Source organism: Otolemur garnettii, unplaced genomic scaffold, assembly GCF_000181295.1.
Source record: "Otolemur garnettii isolate 467f Iridium unplaced genomic scaffold, OtoGar3 scaffold00078, whole genome shotgun sequence".
NCBI classification, from domain to species: Eukaryota; Metazoa; Chordata; class Mammalia; order Primates; family Galagidae; genus Otolemur; species Otolemur garnettii.
In genome coordinates, this window is record NW_003852473.1 from 8812449 (window position 1) to 8833257 (window position 20809).

The 20809-nt window shown below is 42.2% G+C and overlaps 1 protein-coding gene across 2 annotated transcripts in view; it reads right to left on the reverse strand.

The window, feature by feature from the left end:
- Positions 1–20809, reverse strand: part of FNDC3B (fibronectin type III domain containing 3B) — a 371182-nt gene that overhangs the window by 287100 nt on the left and 63273 nt on the right. For both annotated transcript variants that reach the window (XM_023515748.1, XM_003794293.3), the window contains exon 2: positions 7529–7669. In XM_023515748.1, the coding sequence (XP_023371516.1) occupies positions 7529–7639 (111 nt within the window). In that variant the 5' untranslated portion in view covers positions 7640–7669. The remainder of the gene's footprint in view (positions 1–7528; positions 7670–20809) is intronic.

The following is a 20809-nucleotide window of genomic DNA, read 5'->3' on the forward strand; positions in this document are numbered from 1 at the left end:
GTGGGACGTGCCCCTGTGGGACAGTGGGTGAGGACTGTGGGACGTGCCCCCGTGGGACAGGCATTAAGGGGCCCGGGAGACCAGCACACTGGAGCACAAGAACAAAGGATCACTGGCGAGGATCCTCAGCATCTATGGAACAAGAGAAGAGATCCCGGGCTGAGAAGAGACAGCTTAGTAAGTGAGCCTACTATTACCTCTCCTTCGAATACCCTGTCCCTATAAAGCATTTTCATTTAAAATACAGAAACTAGGCTCAGCGCCTGTGGCTCAAGTGGCTAAGGCACCAGCCACGTACACCTAAGGTGGCGGGTTTAAATCCAGCCCGGCCTGCCAAAAACAACAATGACAGCTGCAACCAAGAAATAGTCGGGCGTTGTGGCAGGCACTTGTGGTCCCAGCTACTTGGGAGGCTGAGGCAAGAGACTCACTTGAGCCTAGGAGTTGGAGGTTGCAGTGAGCTGTGATGACATAGCAGTCTACCAGGGGGACAGCTTGAGGCTCTGTCTCAAAATAAATAAATAAATAAATAAAATAAAATAAAATAAAAATACAGAAACTGATCTCCCACCATGCAGAGCCCACCCAGCTCTAGGGTTCAAGTGCAATCTCCATTCCAGGCTAGGGCTCCTGGGGTTTTTCTAGCCCGGTCAGTGGTCCTGCCCACTCTCCCCTCCTCAGTTCTGTCACATTGGTAACCCAGGCACCTCTCTGTAGCTGGACATGTCCACGTATGGCTCCTACTGCCTTTTTTTTTTTAGAAGTAAACCACATTTCGGGCTCCAACTAGATTGCTCATTCCTTTAGGGAAAGAACCGTGCCTTATTCAATCCTTCTGTTGCCAATGGCTAACAGTGCTGGCAGATAAATGATTTTATTAAAATGAACAAATCTATTATTCAATCACTCCTTACTTCAGTCATATTTACCAGGCCACCCTAGGTACTAAGTTTCAGTCAGGAGCGGCATCTAGTCCAACTGCTAGCCATCTGGGAACTGACTTAGTGAATGAATATGTACGAAAAGTCATTAAGAACACAATATAAAGTGGCATACTACCCTAAAGTAGGCCACAGATACCCTTATAAATGTCCGGTATAAATGAACAAACCAGTAAGCTCTGTCACTCTGTGCCAACACTTCTGTTTTTTTTTTTTTTTTGAGACGGAGCCTCAAGCTATCCCCCTGGGTAGAGTGCCATGGCATCATGCTCACAGCAACCTCCAACTCCTGGGCTCAAGCGAATCTCCTGCCTCCCCAAGTAGCTGGGACTACAGGCGCCCGCCACAACGCCTGACCATTTTTTGGTTGCAGCCATCATTGTTGTTTGGCGGGCCCGGGCTGAGGATTCGAACCCGCCACCTTAGGTATATGTGGCTGGCGCCTTAGCCGCTTGAGCCACAGGCACCGAGCCAACACTTCTGTTTTTAACCTAATAGTTTCTTTACTTAATTGAGAGCGCTGTAAGTCTTCTTCAGAGATTAAAATATTAAACCAATTTTAAAAGTCAGAATTCATGCTCAAAATTAGTTGTTTCATTTTTAAATCTCTAAAATGTGCTAAAAGTTCATTTAATTTAACACAATTAATATAGCATTAATTTCCAAAAATGTCAACATAGGCACTATTTTTCTGTTTACTAAAGGGCATTCTCCATAATTAATAGAACCACACATTAAAAACTCACGTTGAGCTGGGCACGTTGGCTCACTCCTATAATCCTAGCACTCTGGGAGGCCAAAGCAGGTGAATTGCCTGAGCTCAGGAGTTCAAGACCAGCCTAAGCCAGAATGAGAACTCATCTCTTAAAAAAAAAAATCCAGGCATTGTGGTGAGCACCTGTAGTACCAGCCACTTGGGAGGCTGAAGCAAGAGAATTGCTTGAGTTCAAGAATTTGAAGTTGCTGTGAGCTATGACAGCACAGTACTCTACCGAGGGCAACAAAGTGAGACTCTATCTCAAAAAAAAAAAAAAAAACCCTCAGGTCAAAACCTGATTTTTGTAACTCCAGAATAATATACAATTAGGCATATTAAAGGAAGCAATTTTATTTAGCCATGCAGAGCTATACTTATTCAGAGGTAGAAAGTATACCCCCACTATTACTGTTGAGAAAAAGCAGAGGTACTTTATTTAGAAAACAATAATTTGAGGGCAGTGCCTATGGCTCAGCGGACGGGGAACCAGCCCCATATACTGAGGGTGGCGGGTTCAAACCCAGCCCTGGCCAAATTGCAACAAGAAAATAGCCAGGCATTGTGGCAAGCGCCTATAATCCCAGCTACTCGAGAGGCTGAGGCAAGAAAATCGCCTAAGCCCAGGAGGTGGAGGTTGCTGTGAGCTGTGACGACACAGCACTCTACCAAGGGCAATAAAGTGAGACTCTATAATTCAAAATAAAGCTATTCCAGTTCACTCTTTTTTTTTTTTTTTTTTGGGCCGAGCCTCAAGCTATCCCTCTGGGTAGAGTGCCGTGGCTTCATAGCTCACAGCAACCTCCAACTCCTGGGCTCAAGCAAGTCCTCCGCCTCCGAAGTAGCTGGGACCAGAGGCGCCCGCCACAACGCCCGGCTATTTTTTGGTTGCAGCCGTCATTGTTGTTTAGCGGGCCCGGGCTGGATTCGAACCCGACACCTTAGGTGTATGTGGCTGGCGCCTTAGCCACTTGAACCATAGGCGCCGAGCCCCAGTTCACTCTTAATTACAAACTTGAGAGATAAAAATGTATCCACACAAAAATCTGTACCCAGTAGCATTGTTCATAATAGGCAAAAAGTGGAAAGAAATCAAATGTCCACCAGATGATGAATGCGTTAATAAAATGTGGTGTAGGCACGTAATAGAATTTTTTTGTTTTTTTGAGACACAGTCTCACCATGTTGCCCTCAGTAGAATGCCGTGGCATCACAGCTCACAGCATCGTCCAACTCTTGGGCTCAAGTGATCCTCCTGCCTCAGCCTCCTGAGTAGCTAGGACTACAGGTGCCCGTCACAATGCCCAGCTAGGTTTAGAGACGAGGTCTCACTCTGGCTCAGGCTGGTCTCGAACCTGTAAGTTCAGGCAATCCACCCCCCTCAGCCTCCGAAGTGCTGGGATTATAGGCGAGAGCCAGTGCAGAATATTATTTAGCAATAAAAAGAAGAAAGCACTGATACCCACTGCAACCTTGGAAATACTATGCTTAGTGCATGGCCAGATACAGAGGACACAAATGTCACATGAATTCATTCACATGAACTTCCAGGAGGCAAGAGCTACAGAGATAGAAAGTAAATGAGTTGCACAGGAATAGCAGGAGACAGAGAAATAGGGAGTAGCCGCTGAAGGGTTTCTTTTTAGCATGATAAAAATTTCCTACAGTTCACGGTAGGCAACGCCAGCCAAGTGTGACTACACTAGACCTGACTGGCTGCGCTCTAAATGGATGAATTGTATGATGTGTGGACTGTACCTCAATAAAGCTGTTAAATAAGCAAAGCTGTTGAGGAAATTGCTTCTGTTCACAGTGTGTTTGTTGTTACTCATTTTTAACTGATAGTAAATTTTCTTAAAGCTTCCTTCGTAATGATGATGACTTTCCTTTTTAAGAAAAGAATCATCCTAAATGGTGGGACCCACCTATGGAGCATATTGCAAGGGTACAAGTCAAATCTCTCTCTAAAATGTGCTAAAAGTTCATTTGAGTTCTCAAGCGTAGAACATAAATATCTTAAGACAATAATCAAGTAAATGAGGTGAAAGCTGTATTAATTAGTTTGATGTAAGCACTCCAAACTGTATAAAAAATTAACACATTGTACCCCACAAATGCATAAATGTATTCATGATCAATGTGTAGATGACTTAATAAAAGGAAAAAGAAAAAGAAAAGAATCATCCGTCTCACCCTTGTGCTTTCCCCCGCTACCACATGAAATGAACCAAGGTTTTAAACTTAACGGGACTTCAAATAATGAAAATTAACATTGTCTCTTAGAGAGACAGCAGAGAATCCTGCCAACAACTAGTACTGATTAAATCCAGAAACCATCAGGACAGAAGTGAGGAGGAGGAGAGCTTGGGGACAGAGGAGCTCTCTGGTGACTGTGGCGGCCGTCTGCACCCACAGGGACGCTCAGCCTGCGTCTGCACAGCAGCGAGGCAGCAAGACATGGTGCATACACTCCTGACAGAGACGTCTACGGGCAGAACGCCACGGCCACAGGACGGCTCTGTACAACAGTGTTATCTAAAAGGGGGCTCAGGTACTGGCTACCTTAAAACATCATCCCCAAATGCCTTCAGTGTCCATCCTTGAGATCAATACTGTGCCTCTAGAAGGATTTTACTAAGATGAACTGTGCTGCCTTGGTGGAAGAGCAAAGAGAAGGCCTCCAAAAGCCATGCACAGACCACCGTCTCTGTGGGTCCTGTGTCCCAATCCACTCACACAGACCCATCTGCCCCCACACTCCACACCAAGCCCTGGAAGCCCAGGCCATGCCATGCGGCCAGGCCCATCCCTTACTCCTTACTCCTTACACCCACCTTACTCCTACTCTTGTAGGCGGCCCTCTGCAGCTCCCTTCTCTCTTCCTCTCTGTGTTTCTGTCAGTCTGGGGTTTGCCTGCCCCCACAGTCTGTCTTTCCCTTTTGCCTTGCCCACACTCACCTAGGTCAAGGTTAAACATTAGGACTCAAAGGAAAGAGCAGAGCCTTTAAAGAACGGGAGAGGTACAAGACAGGAAGAGGAAGCCAAGCCTCAGGCAGCTGCCTAGGAGACTGCAAACCCCTTCTGGGGTTAAAGACAGACAATAGCTTGTCCCACAGTGTTAATGCTTCTAACACAATCAAATATATTTACAAATTAAAAAGACAAACACCTCCTTCGAGATTTTTTAAAGTATGCCCCCACTATGATAAAGCTTTACATTTTGACTGTTTTTAAAAAATAAATTAACATATTTCCCTTTCTTAGCTTTACAGAAAGTTTCCCAGATTAAATAAATATGTGGTTTTATTAACCAGAATTGATAAGCAGCTGAGAGTTAAAAAATTGAGAGAGAAATGCCATATGCCCATCTGAAGAAGCTACAGTCTTTTTAGTCTTTGGTCATTTCCATGAGCTAAGCAGTTTACTTTTGAAGAGAAAACTGAAAAATTCTGTAACTTAGTGCTCCCTATGGCAGCTAATAAACTATAAAAGGCCATGCTAGGCAACCAATCATAAAAAAGAGGGAGAAGGCTTGGCGCCTATAGCTCAACCGGCTAAGGCGCCAGCCACGTACACCTAAGGTGGCGGGTTCGACTCCCCAGCCCGGACCGCCAAACAACAATGACGGCTGCAACCAAAAAATAGCCGGGCGTTGTGGCGGGCGCCTGTGGTCCCAGCTACTTGGGAGGCGGAGGCAGGAGACTCGCTTGAGCCCAGGAGTTGGAGGTTGCTGTGAGCTGTAATGCCACGGCACTCTACCCAGGGGGACAGCTTGAGGCTCTGTCTCAAAAAAAAAAGAGGGAGAAATCACCAAAACACAATATGCCTAGGTAGTCTCAGTTCTCCCAGTTGCGCAGGCAATGGGAGTGAGGCAGCCGGCCCGGGTGGAGACCTAAGTTGCTCTCCCAGCACAGCCACATGTGAATATCTTGTCTTTTTCTACTATTTTAATTAGTAAAAACAAGGGGACCAAACACTGTATCTGGAAGCTGTCCCTGGGGCTCTGCAGCCTTCCCAGGACCAGCTGGAGCATGCTGAGCAGGAGAGCAGCCAGGAGGACGCAGAGCGAGGCAGTAGCTAAGGACGGCTGGCAGGCCACACACTCCCGTGGGTTCTAGACGGTGCCAAATAGGATGGCTTTCTATTTTGACAAGATCAGCTGGGCCACTGTGTGGAGAATCCTTTCTGGATGGGCAAAAGTAGAGCAGAGAAACCAGTGAGAAGGGCAGTATCAGCCCACTGGGATGCGGCCTGGGCCCAGCAGTGCTACCGGAAGGCAAGTGTCTGTGGTAGGGTAGGGTTCGTCACAGTTCCCTGAGGTAAACCACCACCAGGGCATCCTGACCGACTGTGATGGGAGGCAGGTGCAGGCTTCATTGGGGAGGTGCTGCTAAAAGAGGAAACAGAGACAATGGAGTTGGAGTTGGCAATGCCAGGGGGATGTAATCAAGTGGGGGGGTTCTTTTACTGGGTGCGGAGAGGTATAGCTGTTTATGTGGATCATTTTGTTTTGGTTTTTTTCCTATTTTTGTGTGACAGGGTCTACTGCCTAAGATAGAGCGCCAGGGTGTCATCACAGCCCTTTGCAGCCTCCCAACTCCTGGGCTCAAGTGATCCTCCTGCCTCAGCCTCCTGGGTAGCTGGGACTACAGGCACCCGTCACACCCAGACAATTTTTCTATATGTTTTGTACAGACAGGGTCTCAGTACAGTGCTCAGACTGGTCTTGAACTTCTGGCCTCAAGCGATCTTTTTGCTTCAGTCTCTCAAAGTGCTAGGATTAACTCCATGTGTGAGCCATAGCACCAGGGCTATTTATATGATTAAGATAGAAGATGCTATAGTATGCTGGTGGAAATGATCCAGTAGAAAAAGAGACTGAAGAATCAGGAAGGGAGATCTCTGCATCAGCAGTGAAAAAGCATGAAATGAATTCAACCAGCAGACATGTATTAAGCACCTCTTAGATGCTCTTGGTTCTTAACAGGTTCACAGTCAGATGGAGGAGAAAGTAGTAAAAATTGTTAAACAGCAAGGTAAGCTCCAGCAGAGGTGTGCATGAGTATTAATGTCCTGTGATGGAGACAGAGGAGATTGGCAGCGGCACAGACCAACACCAAGTAAGTGACTGATTAACTTATTTGAATTATTAATATACTTTGAGCAAATATTTTTGCTCCCAATTCTACTTTCATAAAACATAAACTTTGATGAGAAATACACAAAAACAAAATATCTATTTAATTACAAGACTAGGCAAACCCAATTTTTATAATCAATTTTAAAAACTTAATGTTATCAGGTAATAGGTCAGCTCTTAATAATTTGTAAAAGTCTTACTGTTTAAATTTTTTCCCCACACAATACTACTTGACTGAGTTCACAAATAACTTTTCTATTCCATAATGTTTGATAACATCATTTTATGAGTTACACACACCAACTAGGCATCTTACAGAAGCCACTCCTATGTGAAACCAGAGCCTGACCCTCTGTATACTTCTGGTCAACCACTCACAAGACCAACTTATAACATGAAAAAACAGTTATTATTTCAAAAACTTGCACATATTCTCATAATGTTGCATTTCAGAAATCACACATTTTTTGATGCTTCAAGAATCAAATGAGCTAGATGAGCTAAGATTTACTGTTCTCAAAAACCACAACTTCTGATATTTTAAAAAACCATACCATGCTTCTGCAACAAAAATACTGAGCTCTACAAACACTAAGATCAAAATCACAGACTTTCAACTTCCAAAAGAAACCAAGCACTGGGTCAGCATCTCCCTCAGCCAACCTCGGACGCGCTTCACTCTGTGGCACCAACCTGTTGAGCTGCGTCTCCGTTCACCAAGTGAGGCATCATGGCAACCTCCCCGTTCAGCAGTGGCGGCAGCTCCAGAGGGATGTGGTCGGTCATCATCATTGTGACATACATTCATGGAGAACTTTTCCCTCAACTGGGGTCCTGCAAGAGAATCACCATTTTTTAAAAAGGACTCAGGAGCGCAAAAATCACCTGTAACAAAATGAAACTACATTTTGTTAATTTAAGTGCACCTTCATGAAATCCAAATTACCCAGTCACAGAACGCTGCTGTACTGTGCAGGCCTCAAGGAGGGGTAAAACAAGGGCAAAGAAATCACCTGAATGGGAGAAAAAGACGGGAGTCTGTAAGTGGCCAAGAGTAACCTCTCAGGCCTCAGCTTTGTCATTTAGTTATACATTTTAAAACGTATGAATAATATTAACAACCTTACCCAAAAGATCCTTCTGAAGATAAAGTGAGATAACATTTTGAGAAGATGGATGTGACAGACACAACCTAGTGAGCCAGTACCATCTTTAAGGTGACTACCAGACAGAAGATAAGTTAAAGAGAGTGGTCTGTAACTAATAATCTTACAGTTTTCCCTTTCACTAGGCTCAAAATAGCATCAACAACCAATCAGTCCAAGAAAACTGACACCACAACTGTTACAACTTCTGACTTTGCCATGAATTCCTCATTTCTAGTTACCTCTTCCTCATCATTTCCCAGCTTGAGATTAACTTGCTGGAGATTAACATCCTTATCACCTTGTGCACATCTGGAGCTTTGCTGTATCTGAGACATGCCCATGGCACCTTGTGAGTACTCAGGCTAACAGGCAGATTCCCATTTCCACAAAATAAGTAAAATTCACGCATGTATTCAAAATGATGCAAAACCTACTTTCATTCCATAATAGTACCTGCCACCAATATTTAGCTTTTCAGCACAGTAGGTTGAAAATTACAGTGAATTCCTTAAGAAATATTTGCATATTCTTCAATTATGTTTAAAATCTATAGCACAAAAAGTTTAGAATGGACAGAGGAGGATGTACTAACACAAATATATACACATAACACATGCACACAATTTTAAATGATCTCAGCAACAAACTGCCGTATCGCTCACAGTTGAATTTTTTATCATTCATAATAAAGACCCCCAAAATTTCAAATTCAAGGATACTTAGTCAACGAAATTTTAATACTCAAAATCCTAATCAGACAAAACAGTGGGGCAAATTCTCCAATAAGTGCCTCAATTTGTCTCAACTATAACAGAAATAAAATAATTTCTCATTCTTATCTCCATTTTGAACATTAAATCTATCTCTCCTTCATCCACTCAAAAGAAACCCCTTCCCTTGAAGTATCAAAAGATACATAATAAATGTCTTAACAGTAATCAAGTAAATGATGTGAAAGCTATGTTGGTTTGATGTAGCCACATCAGATTGTATTAAAAAATAGGCTCGGCGCCTATAGCTCAACCGGCTAAGGCGCCAGCCACGTACACCTAAGGTGGCGGGTTCGAATCCCCAGCCCGGACCCGCCAAACAACAATGATGGCTGCAACCAAAAAATAGCCGGGTGTTGTGGCGGGCGCCCGTGGTCCCAGCTACTTGGGAGGCGGAGGCAGGAGACTCGCTTGAGCCCAGGAGTTGGAGGTTGCTGTGAGCTGTAATGCCACGGCACTCTACCCAGGGGGACAGCTTGAGGCTCTGTCTAAAAAAAAAAAAAAAAAAAAAAAATAGACACACTGTACCCCACATATGCATAAATGTATTCATGATCTATGTCTATATGACTTAACAAACAAACAAAAAAAAAGATACATAAAACCCACCCAAGAGATTATCAACTTTTTACTTGAAATAGGTAAAATTTTACACTATTGATTATAACCCCACCTAGAGAAACACTTTTTAAGCCCCATGAAAAACAAAGTCTTGTCCCAAACAGGGAAGCACATTCTGTAATAACAGGTCTTATAATGCAGTGTTAATAGTACCATCATGCTGTTTTATGAGACAATTATTCAGATCCTAAGCAAATAAAAGTACAAAGCCCAAAGCCCAATAGCTTAACCTGAGGAAGGAAACAGATTCTTCTATAATAAAACTAAGATCACCCCGAGGACACTGTCATGACGTAACTGCCCAATTATGGACAGGTGAAAGGACAGGGAAGGAATGCTAACATCCACCTCAACTTTATTTCTAAGATGCTGTACCTACTAGTGCAGAGGGGAAAGCGGTGGCTTTCTCTCAAACTGATACTACTACTTAGGCTATCTCTTAAATGTAACATGTTCTTTAACGGTTCTTCAAAATTACAGGTTGCATGAATAAGGCATTAACTCACCTGAGGTGAGTATAAGCATCTAAGGGCAGAGAGGTACTGTGCTGGCTTCCACCTGTCCCTCTCTTCTCCCCAGGGAGGCGTTCCAGGGCCCTGCCAGTAAAGCTGGGTGCACACTGCAGCTCTCTGCCTTCTCTGCCTCCCCTGGGCCCCTCAGTGAGCGCCGGAAGCCCTCCCCACAGGGCACAGTTCAGGCCACCTCACAGGTGAGCATGAGGATGGAAACTGCTCTCTTTCAAATCAGCCAAAGAGGCAGAAGGAGTGAACCAGCCTCAGGGCCTGCCCTAGGTCCCTTCAGGCTCGCTGTGTCCTTCCAGTAGGCCTGGTACAGTAAATAGTAACACAAGACCTGCTTTGGGGCTATTCATGTTCCACAATCCAACCCACCTAACCAAAGTTTTTAGCACTGAGGTTTGAGACTCAAATGTCATTTAGTGCTGTTCCTGTTCCTGTTTCTCATTGTTTCTTGGGTGGCAGGGAGCAGTGTCCTGGGAGTGGAAAGGGGAGGACTTAGCATGAGAAAATAGTTGGGATCTGGTACGAAGTTCAGGCATTCCCAGTCATTTGTCCCTAATACCAAAGAATGTCTCAATACCATCAACACATCCAGCACTCACAACCCCAGCCTTCTGTGGGTTGTCTGTGTAAATAGCGGACCTCAGGTTGACAAGGCCAGGTGCCAGCCTGCTAGGCAGCTCCCAGGACAGGTGGAAAATCCAGTGCAGGGAGTGAAGCGGCCAGTTCTGCAAGAGTGGTTAGACAGTGGACGCAGCCCCAGACCTAGACCCACGAAGCTTTAATAGGATAGGAGTACGGGACTCACACAGAGTTGCAAAACATTGTTTAGTATGGAATTGTACTCCCAGAGAAATCAAGCCCATTGGCCACAAGGAGACCATTGTATTCGCTTTTGAAATCTTTATAGGCAAGTTTGAGTAAGCTGCCTGAATCTTTTTTTTTCTACTAGATGATAGATTTTCAGTGGTTAGTGCAGACTGCCAGGAGTATGGGGGAAAGTGAATGTGGGAGAACTGTACATATAAGAAAATCAACTTTAAGTACAACCACTCCTTAGAAAGCATTCTGAGGGAACATGTGAATATCCCACACCTGTAAGGCCTTGATTCAACCATCCAACACTACCATTAATCATGGGGACAAATGGAAGCCCTAATAAAGTGAATAAGTTCCAGTGTGAACCCAGCCACGGACTCTCTTCCCTAAGGAAAGCTGTCCTTTTCCCTAGGCCACCAGCTTGCTAAAATCTAAGGCCTGTTTTGTAATCCCTAAGAGTTTAACCAGAGGTAAACCACACTTCATCTTGATGGGAATACAAAGTAAGAGATTTGGCTGGATGGTGCCGCCATGCAGCTGTGGCTGGCTTCCACCTGTTCCTCTCTGCTCCCCAGGGAGGTGTTCCAGGGCCCTGCCAGTAATGCTGGGTGCACACTGCAGCTCTCTGCCTTCCATCTGGCCCCATCCAGCCAAATATTTAAATACCTATTTAAACAATGTTTAAATACCTATTTCTATGCTCAGAGCATATATACAAGATACTTCCATTTGCATAAAATGCAAGAGACAGACAGAAAAGCAACAAATTATCTCCAGGCAAGGAAGTGCCCCACCACTTAACAAGGCAACAGCCTGCCAAGCTGCCCCCTAAATGATCACACAATGGAAACAACTCAGTCCATGGTCCACAGAACAGAGAAGAGAAATGGCAAGTCCAAGTCTAAATGAATGAAAACAGAAGCAAAACATAAAACTTAAGTGTTCACAGGAGTACCTAAGGCTTGTTGGGTTCACCAAGGATAAACTGGGGGGAAATTATGAGATTTTCAAACACAAAAAGAAAGGACTCAGTTATTTTAGTCATGACTATATGACTTTCACACTGTCCCCTCACACACCACCACAGAGATCTTCTCACAAATCCATTCTTGAATAAGCAGGGGAAGCAAATTAGAGGAAAAAGAATAAGTCAGTTGCATAGAGAAATTCTTACAAATCAGAATAAACAAATGGAAAGCTGATCACTACCATGTATTTTTCTAGTCCCCTGGAGTGTTTTGTTCCTCACAGAGGGCTCCAAGGTTTCTACTCTACTCTTTATTTTGTTCTTACCCATAATTCCATTTCAAAGAATTTGATAACACCCACAGGCCCTCACAACCTCTCCCCCTACCCGCACATCCTAACACAAAACACAAATGCCTTGTGCCCAGCTAGTTCTGTTCTTCTGATTGACAAGGCAATGACACCACATGGGCACTTGTGATTTACTTCCCTCTCTCCACAATTCCTGCTAGCAAGGCCCAGTATCACCAGCAACGCCCAGGCTCAATGGCAGAGTGGAGCTGGGCATTCCAAAAACAAAGTGAACAGATCCTCACTGTTAGCAAGACACTTAATTCCAACCAAATATGTCCTCAAAGCTTTCAAAGAAAGGCTTCTTTTAAAAGAATATTATGAAGGGTCTTCAGTTTTTACATTTCTCTAAGCCACTGGCTTATTATTTTTTTTCCTCTTACTTTGCTTCCCTGACTCCAAGTCTAAAAAGGTTTTCCACAGCATTTTGGCCCCAGCCTACACTAACAATATTGGCCAAATTCATGAAAAACCTGATTTGCAGGAGAGAACCACAGGTGCACCTCCAAAGACCAGAGAAAGCAATTATATACTAAGAACAATTTCTAACATAAAAAGACAAAGCCATAGTCCTGCTGGGAGAGTTTTTTTTTTGAGTCTGTGAACCCAGCCTTCAAATTAGTAACAAAATGCCCTGGTCCTCACCCTGTAGGCCAATGACCCAAATTTCCTTACATTAATTCAAGATGTGAGTTAGCATACAGTATATAAATTAGTTTCAGATGACAAGAGAAACAAATGTTAATAACACCAAAAAGAACAAAGTATGACTCTCAGTACCAAAAATGAGCCAGACCATGCTGGATGAGAGGAGATGACTCCTCGAGTTCAATCACAAACCAGGCTGAAGCTCCTAAGATCACCTCAACCTTGGTGATGTTCCCACTACCATCAGCTCTCCCAAGGAAGTGTTTAAACTCAATGGGTAAGGAAAGAAAACAAAGAATGTACAAGTTCTTGCTTCCATGCTCCAATTCAAAATGTGCTTTCTAAAACCATCAAATACAAGGATTTACAGAGCAAGTAACCTCTTAGAAGGCGCTTCAGAATTCGTATTATAGTGGATCGTGATTCCATGTGCTCCAGAAAGCTAGTATCTTTTCCAATAAAATACAAATAAACCAATCACCTTCACACAACCTGAACAGCATGTAAACATTTTGCATTACGTCCTTTGTTCTATAGCCTGACGAAAGGCTGTTTGGAGCATATTAGAAAAATCAGCTCAATTCAAACTTTCTAAAAATTTTCTTCTGTACCAAAAATACCAAAGAACTCTAATAGTGAGAATCTTTGATGGGTCAGTTTTCAGAAAATTGCCAAAAACATACCAAAGAAATGTTCTAGCTATTTTTATAATAAGGAAGTGAAACATTGGGGCGGGAGGGGGTAAAACATTTTCAGAGGAGATTGTTAAAATGACCATCTAGTAAATTTACTGAATCACAGAAAACAAGGGTTTCACTTTGCTGTGTTGTGTTCAGAGCAGAGGAGTTTGAGAGGTTACTAAGAAATTACTGTATTCTGTATTCTCCTTGGAGACAAAGCTAATGTTTTATAAGTGATAATGAGACTAGTCTCTAAATGGCTTCCAATATAAAAACTAAACCTAATAAAACTTAATGTATTATGACAATTAAACATTTGTACAGCTGATTTACACTTATTTATTATGCTGTGGCTGCAGTAAAAAAGAAAAATCTAGAAAAGCAAAATTCTGATACAGAATCATATACCACAGGAAAAAAGGAACAGAAGAAACCTTCACTCGTAGATATCCCCCATGCAGGTGGCCTTTATGTATAAATGCCATCAGTCATAGAAACCAACAACTCCTGAAATTTCTGAGTGTTATCACCACGACTCAGAAAGAAGGGAAAGAGCAAAGGCAGTCAGGTAGCGGGGCCCTTTCCAGGCAAATGCAACATCAACGCAGCTTGAACATTCACTCTCCTCATCAGAAAAACCTCTCCCTGTCCCAATCAAGACCTAGAGACTAAAAATGGTTGTCATTTCTAGGCTTTTCAGCAAAACCAGATACACCTCTTGGATAATAACTATGGAAACACCAAGAGCCTCAAGAGAAGAAACAATGCAATCTTCTTTACCTCTGAAATTCTGAGAAAATGTGCTTATCCATCAACACACACCTGAATGTTTTTGCCACTTTCCTGCTATTGTGAGAATATGTCTTTCCTGTTCCCTCCCAGTAACACCACACCAGGGCCACAGCACTGGCTCCGTCTGTGTGGGATTAGCGTGTGGACATCAGAACACACACGGGCCACCAGGCATTGGTCTCAGCGCCCTCCCAGCAACCACAAGGAAAGGTACTTGGTATAAATACACCCCCTCGTGCTTTTGTTAAAATCAAATTAAATAGTGCAAAAATAAAGTATATAGAGAGAGACTGAGGATTATTAGACTTTCTCATAGCCCTTTGCTAAAAACAGCTCAAAGAACCAGTATGGAAAAGTATCGTAGTGGAGAGGACCCAGCCCTGAGTACTGGGAAAAATGAGTTCTAACCTGGGGCTTGCCTAAAATTAGCTCTGAGCTTCAGCAAATCATTTCTTCTTTTACAAAGTGACAATATTATAGATTAGCCATGAAGGTACCTTTCTCAAGAGACTATGCTTCAAACAATTGCCTACCATGCCAACTTAATACAGATTAAAGCAAAGTTAAAAACCTTGTTTCCCTTACTGGAGTACAGCTTGAGCCCTATGCATTAAGGGGAGAGAGAATTCAAGGAAAATGTTGGGAAAAGCATGTGTTGCACATACAGTGTTGGTAATCACTGTCTTTTTATGCCAATGAAATCTAATTTTACAGCTGAGTTCTATACAGCTGTGCAAGAAACACTTTTGCTGTGGCTTGCCACCCAAATGAGGATGGAGGGTGATTAACTATCCATGCAGAAAAACCTCTGGAGATGTGAGCAGGACCTGGAGTTGTCTGCCCAGCTGGTTGGCTGACACACAAATAGTCTGGAATTTGCCTTCTTGTCTGATATTAGTTCATGAGTGAAGTAAAACTACAGTTGTCTGTAAAAGTCCGTAACCTTAAAAACATTCCTGCTTTCTACATCCAATTATAAGCATAGAAGATTTAGTTGGGACACACAGAAACCCTGTGGAGTCTTTAAATTAAAAATAACGACACTCCAGATTAAATAAATACTGATAATGATAAAATGATAATCATACAAAAAATGATAAATGGTTCAAAGCAACAAGTGAAACACACACACACATCAAAAAGAACCTGTCCGCTATGCTCTTGAGAACAAGGTAGGGTGCGAAGCCCTGCCTTGAAGAATCCACAGATGCCTTGTTTTCTAAAAAGCCTTCACCTAATTTCAAATTCGGTAAAGCCTAGTCACGTCTGAACTCAAAACCAATAGAAATGTGCTATTTTCTGGGAAGAAAAATCCACATATACAAGATTTATAAGTAAAACCTACTAAAAGGGAAAAATCATGTCACTGTACTCAGTCTCTTGATCTCAGATCCACATCCTCACATAAATTAGCAGCTCAGTTCTGCAAATGTTAACTAACAGGAATAGGGGCCTATCTATACACACACACAAGTTCACCCACCAAAGGGTTGTTTGCTTTGTTCATTGTTTTTGAGTGGTGTTTAAATAAGTTTGCAGGCGTAATTAGACCTTCTTTTTTTTTTTTTATTAAATGATAGCTGTGTGCATTAATGCAATCATGGGGTACAGTGTGGTGTTTTCATATACAATTTGAAATATTTTCATCAAACTGGTTAACATAGCCTTTATGTCATTTTCTTAGTTGTTGTGTTAAGAGTAATTAGACATTCTTATTAGAACACCTAGATTACAGGTGTGCTCATATCATAATAAATCCCATCCCTCCTCAATGACACTCCACAGCTCTGGGGCCTTTGTTCTCACATGTATCCAAGATACTTTTGCTGCATGTGCGTACTTTATTCAAGGATGGAAATAACTGAATGTATGTATTTTCAGTGAAATGTGGAAATTTTTTTTTTTTTTTTTTTTTTGAGACAGAGAGTCTCACTTTTCACCCTTGGTGGAGTGCCATGGCGTCACAGCTCATAGCAACCTCAAACTCTTGGGCTTAAGTGATTCTCTTGCTTCAGCTTCCCAAATAGCTGGGACTACAGGTGCCCACCAGGATGCCTGGCTATATTTTTGTTGCAGTAGTCCTTGTTGTTCAGCTGGCCCGGGCCAAGTTTGAATGTGACAGCCTCGGTATATGTGACCAGCCCCATAGCCACTGAGCTATAGGCACCGCCTGAAATGTGGAATTTTATGTGTTTCGATAGGACAGTGAGGAAAAGTCTAGAGAACTGTGGTCCAAGAGTGGACAGCATCACCTCTAAAGCTCCTTGCAGTGTAATCCCAAGTCCCAGGAGCAGGAGGAAGATGTCCGCAAATGTGTCCTCCCCAGCCCTCAGAGCTGCCCTGCCTGGCACCCACAGCACTCAGCCAGGTCCCTGCTCATCAGGGCTGGTGTTCCTACATAAGCTCTTGTGTCCTGGTTTATCTGTAATATGGGTGACACAGATGCTTGAACGCATGATTTCTAGATGCCCCTTTAATAAAATCCAAAGTGTATTTTATTATTCTATTTTTAGATATTATAAATTAAATTCACATTTGTGTGTCAACCAGGGTCCCTAACAGTCACGCATAACACCATTTGATAGGGGAAAATGTGTTGCAAGCATCAGCCAAGTGACTACTCTCGAGGAAGGCCTGGAGGAAGCTCTCCAAAGCTGCTCTTGCAATGTTCTGGGCAAACGCACTGTTTGAGGCAGCTGTACGGGGTTCTCATCTAGCCCCACGATATGAAGCAGAGGGTATCCCCCACTTTCAGCTGTGGCAACAAACGGTATAGAAAAGGAATTCGCCCAAGAAGACTCAGACAATGATGGTAAAAAAGACACTGTTCCCTCAGCAAGCTGATTTTAACACCTGAGAATCTGACAATAGAACACAAGTGGAACAACTGATGCCAAATCTGTATTGAAGGGAGTTTTAAAGATTAAACAAACACATGGCACAAAGTTGAAAAGGTCAAAGATACCCCTTGAGAGTACACCTCCCTCCTATGTAGTCTCAGTTCCCCGCCCCACACACACAAAGAAAAGCAATGACTGTGAGTTTTTGGATCCTTACCAAGATCCAGATGTAATAATTTTCTTTTCTTTCAGTGGAGGAGAGGGGAGTAGAGTCTCACTCTGTCACCCTGAGTAGAGTGCTATAATATCACAGCTCACAGCAACATCAAACTCCTAGGCTTAAGCAATTCTCTTGCCTCAGCCTCCCAAGTAGCTGGTACCACAGGCACCGGCCACAACGCCTGGCTTGTTCTGTTGTTGTTGCAGTTGTCATTGCTGTTTTAGCTGGCCGGGGCCAGGTTCAAACCCGCCACCTTTGGTATATGGGGCCGGTGGCCCTACCCACTGAGCCACACACATCGCCCCAGCTAATTTTTCTATTTTTAGTAGAAACAGGGTCTTGCTCTTGCTCAGCCTACTCTTGAACTCCTGGCCTCAGTGGATTCTCCTGCCTTGGCCTCCCAGAGACAGGTATAATCATTTTTTGTTTTGAGACAGTCTCACTTTGTCACCCTGGGTAGACTGCACTGTTGTCACAGCCCATAGCAACCTTAAACTCCTGGGCTTGAGCAATCAATCTTCTTGCCTCAGCATCCAAAGTAGCTGAGTCTACAGACACCTGCCACCATGCCGGGCAGTTATTTTTTATTTATTAGAGACGGGGGTTTCACTCTTGCTCAGGCTTTTATTTAACTCCTGAGCTCAGATGATTCCCCTGCCTTGGCCTCCCAGAGTGCTAGGATTGCAGGCATGAGCTACCACACCCAGCCAGATGTAGTCATTTTTAAAGCATGTTTTAAAATATTAATAGGTTAAGAAAGGTTAAGGAAATCCATTATATTTAGGCTAGATGGTTCAAAATTAGAGGCAAAAATACCCCAAGCAGAAACAAAATTATGAATTACTAACGTTGTATCTTCTGTGGTGATGTGAATGAAAAGTGCCATGATTAAACATAGCAGCAAAATTACTTCATGATGGAAGGCAGCCTGGTAAGTTACTGATGAGGAGATTGGCAGAATGATATCTTTGGAACAAAGGGTCCTAAGAGTCTATTATTTTTAAGTAACTATTGTAAAATAAGCATAAACAGGTTGAAGCCTTCTACCTGTAGTAAAAAAAAAAAAAAAAATTAACACTAGCAAAATTCCAAAAGAAGGACTTAGCTGAAAGCTACCTTGTAAAGTAACATCAAACAAAACAACCTAAACAAAAATCAACCCTAGCGTTGATGTGGCAGACCGTGTACCAGAATCCCAGGATTCTAGAAATAAAGGCATGAGTTGAACAGAATTATGAGTCCACACTGGACCCTTATGACAAAACACCAGAGTCAACAGATCTCCATGTTCTGTGAAACCCTCATCTGAGATAAGCCCCAATGTCTAAATTTGGTTCCCAGCTGTGGCTTCTCTTCTAGTCTTTGAAATCTGATGAGTGATACAAAAGGTGAATTTGTCTTCAAAATATGTCCCAGCCTTAACCTCCATTTCTGATCAGCCAGGAAGATAATGGAATTATTTCTTTAATCAGCTAATGCAGAATTCGCTCATGTCTATTTATATAATAGTTTTAATTAAATTCATGTTATAAAATACTCATTAAAAACCATTTTAAACACCACTGACATCTCATCTAATTTGTATTTCAAATATTTCAGATGTGAGTGATTTTAGATATTGGTTGGAATAATTTTTTCAGAAAACTAGCTGATTCTCACCCCTTAATGAGGAAAAAAAGCTTAAGAATACCATATGATACACTGAAAATCATGTTTCTCTAAAACAGTTATTTCTTGAAATATATTACATTTGATGAAATTTTCACAGGCAGTTTTATATTTCATTTAATGTGAGTGAACACAAAGCAAATACCAGGTGTTATTTTGAACTTAGAAAGGACTGAAACAGAAAATTCACATGAAATTACAACACTTACAAAAGAAACAGATTAGCAGGTGCAAAGACGCATTGTGTGAGGGGAAACCTTTTTACTGTTTCGGTTAGCCAATTACAACAGACTTTTCACATTAAATATGCAAACAATCACATCACTAATTCAGAATAACATTTTAGAAACAGAAAAACACAAAATTTTCTAGAAAAATGCAGTAAAGCCTCTGTAAGTTGTAGAACCTCTCTCCCTAGGGACTATAACAAACAGGTCAACATACAGAAGCATCAACATGAGTACCTAGGCCACCATGCGGATACATACGTTTTGCATGTCCAGCCTATGAAAATTAGGTCAATTTAAGCAGGTGGTCAATGTAGGGAAGTGGTCAGCTATGGAAGTGCTGCTGTATTGTTTTTCACAGAAAAGAAAAACCTGTTATATACAAAAGAGCATTAAAGAAGTTTGTTAGATGAGAATGATAATTGGTATCTACATTGTTTACATACAAATAGATGAATTTAAGTGTCTGGAAGCATGGCGTTTGCCTGCATTTTAAATATTGCCTGTGAACAATGATAACATTAATTTATACTAATATATTTGTTAAGAAAAAGAGGGCTGTATCCATTTATTTAATGAATATGTATTTAGGTTCCATTCTGTTTTAAGATTCTCTTTAATACTGAAATTATGCAAATTCTAAATTAAGCACTCCATTCATAGGTTTTAAAATCTTTCCAGAAAAATCACTTTCAATTTCAATTTTGATACAAGAGGCACATACTCCAATTTTATTTTAACATTATTCCTTACATGATGAGCACAAAAAACATAAAAAATATTTTTCGGTTAATGTTACCAGTGAATTCAGAGAAGCACGAGAATAAATGAGGCAAGTAACATTTGGGGACTATTAATAGTTATGATGTCATGAACCCCACTAAATGTCTCAGCAATGCCCAAGAGCCCCCAGGCCACCCTGTGAGAACTGCTACCACACACAAGCGGGCTTTACATAAAAATGTAAGAACAATCTCAACTCACTTTCTAGTAAACAAAGATTGCCATCCTACTTTTATACTTCGTTCTACGTTTATACTTCATAGTTCTACAATTTACCTGACAGGGTCTGAACAAAGAACAAATTAACTCAAGTGAAGATGTGTTCTAGTTCTATCATTCATTTCCCTCTCTCTGTATACACGCTCTTTAAGGAACTTCTGTGAAGAAATTCACCTGGTAATCTTGAGAGAAGATAAACAGCCTGGAAGGATAAGAAAACTGTACTTGGAGGCCAGGTACCTCCTGCTAGGTTGGTCAGCAAACTGACTGGAGCAGCAGTTCTCAACCTGTGGTTCCCGACCCAAACAACCCTTTCACAGGGGTTGCCTAATATCAGATATTTACAATTCATAACAGTAGCAAAAATTACAGTTACTAAGCAGCAACGAAAATAATTTTATGGTTGGGGGTCACAACCTGAGGAACAGTATTAAAGGGTCAAGGCATTAGGAAGGTTGAGAGCCACTGGACTAGAGGGAGGTTAGAGGCTTGACATCATCAAACCCAGGTCTATTAACCAGAGATTCCCATTCAATCTGTCCTGCAATCAGACTCATGCCCTAGACTCAAAGTAAATGATCAATACCAGACAAATAACACAGTGCTGCCATTCCCAAGAATCTCATCGGCTCTAGACCTTCATTTACTGTTCAGTGAGCCCACTTTAAATCCCACAGATCTGAGCTAGTATTTTTTTTTTTTTT